This window comes from Procambarus clarkii, chromosome 29 (assembly GCF_040958095.1).
Source record: "Procambarus clarkii isolate CNS0578487 chromosome 29, FALCON_Pclarkii_2.0, whole genome shotgun sequence".
Classification (NCBI taxonomy): Eukaryota; Metazoa; Arthropoda; class Malacostraca; order Decapoda; family Cambaridae; genus Procambarus; species Procambarus clarkii.
Window position 1 is genome coordinate 11,494,526 of NC_091178.1, and position 10,683 is coordinate 11,505,208.

General features: G+C 37.8%; 1 protein-coding gene across 1 annotated transcript in view; it reads right to left on the reverse strand.

Moving 5' to 3' along the window:
• Nucleotides 1-10,664, reverse strand: part of Karybeta3 (karyopherin beta 3) — a 49,247-nt gene extending 38,583 nt beyond the window's left edge. Inside the window, exon 1 of the mRNA XM_045753490.2 lies at nucleotides 10,351-10,664. Within this exon, the coding sequence (XP_045609446.1) occupies nucleotides 10,351-10,458 (108 nt within the window). The 5' untranslated portion in view covers nucleotides 10,459-10,664. The remainder of the gene's footprint in view (nucleotides 1-10,350) is intronic.
• Nucleotides 10,665-10,683: the final 19 nt, after the last annotated feature.

A 10,683-nucleotide genomic window follows, 5' to 3' on the forward strand; every position in this document is an offset into this window, starting at 1 on the left:
AGTTTAATGCTGATAAATGTAAAGTTCTGAGGTTAGGTAATGATGATAGAGTTACAAGATACGAGCTAGATGGTGTTGTGATTGCGAAGTCGGATTGCGAAAGGGATCTGGGAGTTATGATTAGTAAGAATTTAAAACAAAAGGATCAATGCATAAATGTTCGTAATAAGGCAAATCGGACACTTGGATTTATTAATCGCAGCGTTAGTAACAAGACACCTGGTGTGGTTCTCAAGCTATATCTTGCTCTAGTTAGGCCCCATTTAGATTATGCAGTTCAGTTTTGGTCGCCATATTATAGAATGGATATAAATTCACTTGAACGTGTCCAGCATAGGATGACTAAGTTAATTCCCCAAATTAGAAATCTTTCATATGAAGAAAGATTAACAAAGCTTAAGTTGCATTCACTGGAAAGGCGAAGAGTTAGGGGTGACATGATAGAGGTTTACAAGTGGATGAATGGACATAACCGGGGGGATATTAATAGGGTATTAAAAGTATCAACACAGGACAGAACACGAAACAATGGATATAAATTGGATAAGTTTAGATTTAGGAAAGACTTGGGTAAATACTGGTTCAGTAACAGGGTTGTTGATTTGTGGAACCAATTGCCGCGTAACATTGTGGAGGTGGGGTCCCTCGATTGTTTCAAGCACGGGTTGGACAAGTATATGAGTGGGATTGGGTGGTTATAGAATAGGAGCTGCCTCGTATGGGCCAATAGGCCTTCTGCAGTTACCTTTGTTCTTATGTTCTTATGAAGAAGTGCCAGCCAGTTATGATGGCGCTATAGCGTTAATAACTTGCTAACACACGGGGAGCAGAAAGCACAATGCATGACAGCCGGGGGGATATTAATAGGGTATTAAAAGTATCAACACAGGACAGAACACGAAACAATGGATATAAATTGGATAAGTTTAGATTTAGGAAAGACTTGGGTAAATACTGGTTCAGTAACAGGGTTGTTGATTTGTGGAACCAATTGCCGCGTAACATTGTGGAGGTGGGGTCCCTCGATTGTTTCAAGCACGGGTTGGACAAGTATATGAGTGGGATTGGGTGGTTATAGAATAGGAGCTGCCTCGTATGGGCCAATAGGCCTTCTGCAGTTACCTTTGTTCTTATGTTCTTATGTAACAGTATTTATGTCATGGGTGACTTTAATTTTAGCGGAATAAACTGGTTGAACAAAACAGGGAATAGTGAAGCAGAAGATTTTCTAGAATTAATTGACGATTGCATTCTTACGCAACACATTAAGGAACCAACACGGGAAAATAATATTTTAGATTTAGTGATAACTAACAGGTAAACACAAATTAATGACATCGAAATAGGGAGTGAGCTAGGAAACAGTGATCACAAAGAAATCAGATTTAGCATAGAATGGAATAGACCAGTAGGAGAAAATTCTGTTAAAGTGCCAGATTTTCGAAAAGCTGATTTTAATAGCCTAAGAAATTTTTTGGGTCAAATTGATTGGAAAGTCTTGGGTATGGGGTGTGGGCCGGTCTTGGAGCGAGACATGAACCCAGCGATAGGTGACTTAAATGGGGATTTCGATGTTGATTCAATATATAACTTATTTAAGAATATTTTAAACAGAGCACAGGAACGTAGTATACCATACAAATTGAATAGATCGAATACCAATGACCCAAAGTGGATAACAAAGAATTTGAAGAACCTTATAGGTAAAAAGAGAGCTTGGTACAAAAGGATTAAAAATGGGGAGGTCACTTTAAGACAGGAATTCGTACAACTGGTTAGAAATGTTAAAAAAGAGATAAGGAAAGCAAAAAGAAACTATGAAGTTCGCATAGCAGGGCAAGCAAAGACAAATCCTAAAGTGTTTTTTCAGTTATATCATACTAAGACTAGGGAAAGGATAGGTCCATTAAAAACTGAGACAGGTCAAATAACAGATAGTGATGAAGAGATGAGTAGTATTTTTAATAAATATTTTGTATCTGTATTTACTAAAGAGGAACTTAACAATATGCCTTCAGCGAACAAGTCTATTTGGGTGGGGACGAGGACTGGTTGACGAGTTTAGCAGTTACCAGGGAGGATGTTCTTAAACAAATAGTAAAACTCAAACCAAACAAATCCCCAGGGCCGGATGAAGTGTTTGCCAGGGTGCTTAAAGAATGCAAAGAGGAGCTTTGTGACCCACTGTCAACCATATTTAATAAATCAATAGAGTCAGGCAGAGTGCCAGAGTTTTGGAAAGTTGCTAATGTGATACCAGTTTTTAAGAAAGGAGATAGATCACTTGCGTCTAACTATCGACCAATTAGCCTAACGTCTATTGTGGGAAAGTTACTCGAATCTATAATAGCAAATAAAATTCGTCTTCATCTTGAAAAACATAAATTAATAATTGAGTCGCAACATGGTTTTATAAATGGCCGTTCATGTTTAACAAATTTGTTATCTTTTTATTCTAGCATTGTTGAGGCAGTTGATAGTGGTAAGGATTGCGATGTTGTATACCTTGACTTTAGCAAAGCTTTTGATACAGTGCCACATGAAAGACTGATTAAAAAAATAGAGTCTCATGGTATTGGGGGTGCTATATTAAGCTGGATTAGGGCATGGCTATACCAAAGGAAACAGAGAGTTAGTATAAATGGAATCAAGTCAGAGTGGGAAAATGTTGTAAGTGGAGTGCCTCAAGGCTCTGTCCTGGGACCTCTGTTGTTTATAATATATATAAATGATTTAGATTCAGGTTTGAGTAGCAACATTTGCAAATTTGCCGATGATACGAAAATCGGTAGGGAAATTAATTCGGAGGACTCACTATCACTTCAAGTTGATCTAGATAGGGTTTTGAAATGGTCAAAGGATTGGCAGATGCAGTTTAATGCTGATAAATGTAAAGTTCTGAGGTTAGGTAATGATGATAGAGTTACAAGATACGAGCTAGATGGTGTTGTGATTGCGAAGTCGGATTGCGAAAGGGATCTGGGAGTTATGATTAGTAAGAATTTAAAACAAAAGGATCAATGCATAAATGTTCGTAATAAGGCAAATCGGACACTTGGATTTATTAATCGCAGCGTTAGTAACAAGACACCTGGTGTGGTTCTCAAGCTATATCTTGCTCTAGTTAGGCCCCATTTAGATTATGCAGTTCAGTTTTGGTCGCCATATTATAGAATGGATATAAATTCACTTGAACGTGTCCAGCGTAGGATGACTAAGTTAATTCCCCAAATTAGAAATCTTTCATATGAAGAAAGATTAACAAAGCTTAAGTTGCATTCACTGGAAAGGCGAAGAGTTAGGGGTGACATGATAGAGGTTTACAAGTGGATGAATGGACATAACCGGGGGGATATTAATAGGGTATTAAAAGTATCAACACAGGACAGAACACGAAACAATGGATATAAATTGGATAAGTTTAGATTTAGGAAAGACTTGGGTAAATACTGGTTCAGTAACAGGGTTGTTGATTTGTGGAACCAATTGCCGCGTAACATTGTGGAGGTGGGGTCCCTCGATTGTTTCAAGCACGGGTTGGACAAGTATATGAGTGGGATTGGGTGGTTATAGAATAGGAGCTGCCTCGCATGGGCCAATAGGCCTTCTGCAGTTACCTTTGTTCTTATGTTCTTATGTTCTTAGGACAACTGGCGTTTGTACACATCTCAAGCTGGGTGCAAGCCAAGCAAGCGCCTTCAGCATAATCCATTGGAAGGAAGGCAGTTTATGCCTTACATATTGTGTTCATCACAAATTTCAAAATATAAACTAAAGTTGACTACTTAAAACGCGCGTGCGCGCACAGGTTAATATAATTAACTTGACACTGTTACCCTAAAGTTTTTCTGATCAGCCAGGCTGTGATGGCAATCTTGGTGTATGGGTGCAAATATTTGTGGATTTGACAAAGTGCCAAGAAGAAAGCATGGTTTCGAAGGGAACCACATTAGTTGGTGGACCAATCCACCATTAGTCCGCGAAAAGGCCATGTTAATATAAATATGACGTGCAAATATAACATGCAAATATAACATAATATAGCAACATGACTTGTGTACAACTACCGTTCACGAATTGCAACTATTCTATACGACCCACGCAACCATTACCACACTTTCCTCTTCTAACAACTTTCTGCATCCATCCACCAATCACATTACAACAAATTTTCGGTACAATCAAACACCCTATCTTGTACAAACGTTCAATCCGTATGTTCACTGTATCAACCAACTCGGGAATCAATCTGACACCACCTAAGTGCACAAAGCACTATTTTGCCAATCATCCTTGGGCGTTGTCTATTCAACTCTTCCGACCACTACGCACAACAAAATACGTATGTATGCTTATTCTAACTTAACTGAAACAGCAAACCATAAATCGTATTTATAATTGATGCCTTACCTGTATGTGGAAGATACACCGCTGAGACAATACAGCCCAAGGCAACTTCCTCTGACAGAGCAGCAATGATACTACCTTCCATTTTTACAAACTGATAACCCAGTCTAAAATACCCACCCATAACTTCAGTCGGTGCAGGTACAATAATACTTACCAGATTTTATTACACCAGTTCTTTCGTAGAATGGTGTATTCTGAATTACATTCGAATGTGAAAGCTCAAACTCAATTCCAGTAAGCATTAAACGCTATCCGCCACCCTCGTTAATTTTTACAACTTTTCTATATTTTTTGTATTGACTTTTGTATCCAGAGTATATTTCTCATCTTATAAGACTTATAATATAAGTCTATAATTTAAATAGACTTATTTTAAGTCTGCAAACATGCAACTGCTGCTGTTGGATGATAAACGAGGTACCAGAACAATTCAATACAGTACAGTACCCAATAATTTATTCCATAAATGTACAAACCTATTCCCAAACCAGTACCTGTACTTAACAAGATATCTTTACGCATCTACAAATTTGTATTCAGTTTGTTTTGTCGATATATTTAACACCCTATTAATATCTTCCTCTTTAAATCTTTCCTCCTTTTGTATACAGTACTACAATCATGTGAACCTTTCACTCCTTGCCCTTTTAGAGAATGTAAATAAAGATGTCTTAACATCTCTTCATAAGGAAAGTTGCTAAGTCATAGAAATACCTTTACCATCCTTCTCTATACTGTACATGTTAAAAATTCACAATATGTGCATTCAATACCTGTACTAGTAGTGTCAAAAATTTAACTGCATAATATAAATGAAGCTTAACAATGGCAAGCTAAAGCTTCAAAGTAACATTCGATGTCTTATTGCCAATCTATTCCTATAAGAGACTATCTAAAGTTGGAGGCCAGATGCTTGGCGATACCTTCACCCAAATTTGCAGGGAAAATGGTCCGAGGCGAGACATAAGGTGGTCAAAGTAGGCCCAAGTTATGTGCTTTAAGAAATATTAGTAATTATAAACACCCTAGGCCATTTTCAGAGACAAGCGAGTTATTCAATGTGATTAACATAACAGTTGTTCATAATATAATTTCTTAGTGGGCCTATGAAGTCAACAAATAAATTTTTTCACATACAGATTCAGCATTTTCAAGGCTCTCCCACCAATATCCTGTTTATCATGACCTAGGATCAGAACTACACTTGGGTCAACATTAAAAAGCCATCTGCCTATATTCCTGGAGTTTACACAAATTGATTTTGAGAATTCTTGTCCCTAATCCCAGCCAGAGGCCAGGCTTGTGTTGTGATAACTTGATCTAAAATGTTACCTTTAGCAGCCTGCACTCACATATCCATTACAACCCAGATGGCCTGATGCTTTCTGCAGGAACTTGTTTAATTGTTTCTTGTACATGTTCACATTTGTTCGAGCAATATTTCTCATATTTGTCGGGGGACTAGTGAGCCACAGACCTCTTATGTTCTTAGTGTTTTCCAATTATGCTTATCGTGTCTACTCTTCATCTACAATAAATTGTCTTGCTGCAATTATGAGTGTTCTGAGCACAGCATTCCATTTTTCAATTCTAAAATTTAAAGTTAAATTTATGGATATTGGGTTATACAAGATTACAAATACGCATAGAAGATTGATTTGTGTAACAGTCGGAGTAAATATCAGTTAATAAATTATCTCTAGGCTACAAGTACACTGTATTATGGTAAACATCAGGTTTGGTATTGTGACATGCTCATCAGTGTACAGTATCATGATAAGATAAAGACAAGCGAGTCACTATCAGACCTCTCTTAAATGGCAAACTCAGAACCAGATAACTGACTCTGATGTCTTAGGTATGTGTGTGTGTGTGTGTGTGATTAAAGTCTGCCCTGGAATTTTGTTTCCATGAGCAAAGTTGTAAGGGTTATACACATTAGATCATGCTAGTTCTATTAGGCATTCATTAAATTAAAAATCATCTCTTCCCTATTGCCCCTTCATAGCCACCTCCCTTATCCCTGCCATTGCCTTTCATACTTCCTCCCTCCCCATCTCCCCTTTCATTATTTAATCCTCTTTGTATCTTCATTTTCCCTCCCCCAACCCCCCCCCTTAGCAAGCATTTTAATTACCTTGTCATGACCCTACAATTGTAGGATGACACAGGCTGTCATGAAAGGTGCATTAAGAGTATTAAAATGACTAAACAGAGGTCACAAAATCAGCCCATTTAAAGTCTCCTGACACTAAAGCCAAGTATTTCTAAATTAATTGTAAAATGCTGCCAACACATGCAAAACACATCATGCTACTTTGCATATCAACATAAAAAATTCGATGGTTAATGGCTCACAAGATATTAATCACCAAACGTGAGTGTAAGGTCAGCAAGTCTCGTGTAGCAAGGGAAGAGCACCAAACACCATGAACATGTCACTAGAGTAATGACCTCATGCTATTATGTCCCATTATATCAGATCTTAATTCTAAATGAGTAATGAGATTATTAACATTAGGATACCTGGGGGCTTGTCCCCTGACACTACAGGATGTTATGTTTCTGAAAACACCCACAGTTGTTTGGAAACAAAGGTACACATTCCCAAGTACCTGTACCTGTATGATTGTCAAGGGATGCCTCAAAGATGGGTAACTAGGTCCTGTATGCTTGAGACCAGCAAAGAGGTGTCCAAACACTTTTATAACAAAATTCCACCAGCCACACATTTTCATTATTTTATGGAGGTTTGCATTAATCATGTCTATTCTGATGTAATTTAATAATGTCTCCTTTTGATTTATTCCATAAATTTTGTAATAAAATTAAAATTATCAGCTCTAAGAACTCTTAAACAGAATTATTCCTCAATGTGTCATTACATCTTCCACTGTGATACAAATTTCCCAATAGGCACCCTACCTTAATTAAAAAAATTCCAATAGATCTTCTTGGTTTGTTACAACAAAATCAGGAGCACTTGTTTTCAGAGTTAATTTGTGAAACACTTGTCAAATCAATCACTAACAATCCAAAAGTCATCAACCTCAGCAATACATGTCATTTCTGACCACATTATTCTGCCAAAATTAAAATTTCCCACTATAATGACTGCAATTCCTTGCCCCTATTGAATGTGAGGGATAAAAATACTGGTTTGGAAACAAGGTTATTAATTTTTATTAATCTATAACAGACATGGTATCAATGGATTGTTTCAAGCATGGATGTAAGTAGGAGCTGCCTCAAATGAGCCAATAGGCCTCCTTCAGTTTTCTAGACTCTTATACCACTCCCCAACTCACTATTTCAACATTTCTTTGCTGCCAGCATTTCAGTTGTGGGCCAACAAATGCTAAATTTAATCCCAACAAGTGCACGGTAATGAAGATTGAGAGTGATAGTAGTCCAAGAAGTATTTATACCACAAGGGAAGGTAACAACAGCATCTATCAAGGGGGAGACATCTCCCGTCACGCAGGGTGCAGTCGCACCTCCACAGATCTCCAGTATCATCTATTGATACTGGTAATGGCTCAAAAGGGCCTCCACTTATGGGCTATTCATGCCCGTGCCACCTTTTGGGTGGCTTAATCTTCATCATCATCAGCATCTATCAGATAGATAGATTTGGGAGTGGATGATTCCAACACTAACAGCAGAGGAACACAAGCAGGGTAACATTCATAGCATGGCATGCAAGCAAACATTAGTAACATCACTTATAACCCTAAATCGGGACTCTAAAGGCATTCTACACAGCCTGTCAAGACTCTTTTTGAAGTGAAAAACTAAAACTGAAAAGGTATAGAGGTTCCTACGATTACTGCCAGAGCCAAGAGTGTTAAGCTATGAGGACAGTTTAACCCTTAGGCAGCGGAAGTCGTCATTTGTTAATTCACAGTGAAATGCAAATTTGTCACATGAGGATTTAAACAATTATTGTCTTGGTTCTACATGTAAATATATTGATAAAATAGGTCCATGTAGATGTAATGGAGTGTACCTTGATACATGAAAAAATCCTGCTAGCCTTTCATGGCATGAATGTGGGGGACATCATGAATGTTACTACGGGAATGTGGTCATCATACGGCAATTTAAACATTTATTGTCTGGGTTTTACATGTATAATGCAAATATGGTTTTAATAGCTCTCTGTGGATGTAAATAAAGAAAAACAAGTGATAAAACAATAAGGGAAACATCTGAGGACAAAACAAAAAGCATCCTATATAAACTTATTTTCACATTCTTACACTTTGCATACAATTTAATAATTTTACAACAAACAATTATTTTTAAATTTGTATAGTTTTTGTGCATAGGCAGGTATGACCACTTGTCCATAGCCACTGTCTAAGAGTTAAGGTAAATGAATCATGACTAAAGGACAGAAGAAACAGGAGGGGGGGAGATATCACAACATACGGTACAAGATAATGAGGGGAATAGACATGGTGGACAGGGACAGCCTCTTTAGATTGAGAAAGTAGGCCTAGAGAACTCTTAAGCTGAACGAAGTACAGTACACGACGAGCCCTGTATATGTGGTCAACGAGGAAAATGTGGCAAGAGAAGATGCAGAAGCCACCTTCATCCCCAACTTCAATTTTAGACAAGGGAATTCGAGCATCAGAATAGTTAAATAATAACAGGGAAAACAAGGCTGGTAGGCAGGGCACAAAGAGCTAAACCTCACTTCCTTGTAGTCACTGATAGGTAACCACTAAATTTATGATGTTTTACAAAACAAATTCTGTAACCTGAATGTAAAACATTTAATAAGACATGTTACTCTTCAGTTTCTTGCTCTTGTTAAGCACCATTTTGATTATTAATCTGAGCAATTTTGCCCACCATACTATAACATGGATATAATTTCACTTTGACACAGAAGAACAACGAAGCTAATCCTAACAATTAAAACCCCATCCACATGAAAAAAATTAAGAACGCTAAATTTTCACCTGTATGAGTAGGGGGAGGGACAAGTATTTGAATACTGTATGTGAAATGACAATTGGGATGGATATTAATGGTGTACTAAATATAAACATCAAACAACATATTGGACAATAACCAGCTAATAGTAGTGGGATTCCTTGTTTAAAGTGACCCTTACACATTTACAAATTTGGTTACGTATATACACCCGCTTCGCATGGGGTCAATATGACTTCTGCCATTTTCCTTATTTGAACATTCTGTATTCAAGTAACTACTGTATTTAATACAGTATATATTAAGATACAGCCAGCAGGTTGGGCTTATAACGAAAACTAAATTACAATCAATACAACTACCCCATGTTGCACTGGCTCCCGGGTGCTGGCCATACACATCAGTGACCACTGGACATGTACCATGTTCAGCCCTTTACAGCTCACTTAATTACAACGAACGCTGGTAATGTGCAATCTTTTTCCATTTCTTGCCATAACTTGAATTGTAATTTTCACTAGAATAGTAATTTTAATTATTTTTTCAACTTAATGTTAAGTCATTTATAAGCTTACGGATCAACATTTGGCGTTTTTTTTACTGTTGCTGAACGAAAACTGTTCAGTTGGCTTCTTGAAAGTAATGGAAAACAAAACATGAACATGACCCAGGAAATTCTTGAAACAAAGTAGGTTATTGAACACTTCGCCAGTCCCTAAATTCGAGGGATTTCTGGATATGTGCAGACTATCTACATACATATTACAATGTAGTGCATACAATGAGCAAACTATCATGTAATAAAAGGAAGAAATACGCTTGCTAAATTAATTTTGCACCAGAACACGAGGCATTAAGACGAGTCAAGCTGGAACCACGTTGGACCAGGCACGTCGCCATGCTCCACAAAGACAGGTTTTCTCCCATTTAACCTGAATGTTTCCCACAGAAACCTCCCCCAACCCCACCCTCGTGTTCTTAAACAGTACTCACCTCGGCCTGCTGTCGGATCTTGTTATCCCCACTTAGTAATCCAGTCAAAAGTTGCTGAAATTGCTGCTGATCCCCCGCCATTTTCGCCGGGACCACTAGGACAGACATATGACTGTTCCAACACCGCCAGGCAATGCGGCTCCTCGCTCCGCCTCCACGAACCACGATGGCTCCCTAAACGCCTTTTTCCTCTCTACACCATTTACAATACTCAAAATAACGCTGCCAGCACGATTCCTCAAGTATGATGATTATGTAAAAAAAAATATATGAATTATTAATGACGTCTGAGCGAGTGTTTAGAAGACTATAATGAGTGAGAGGAGGTGGGTT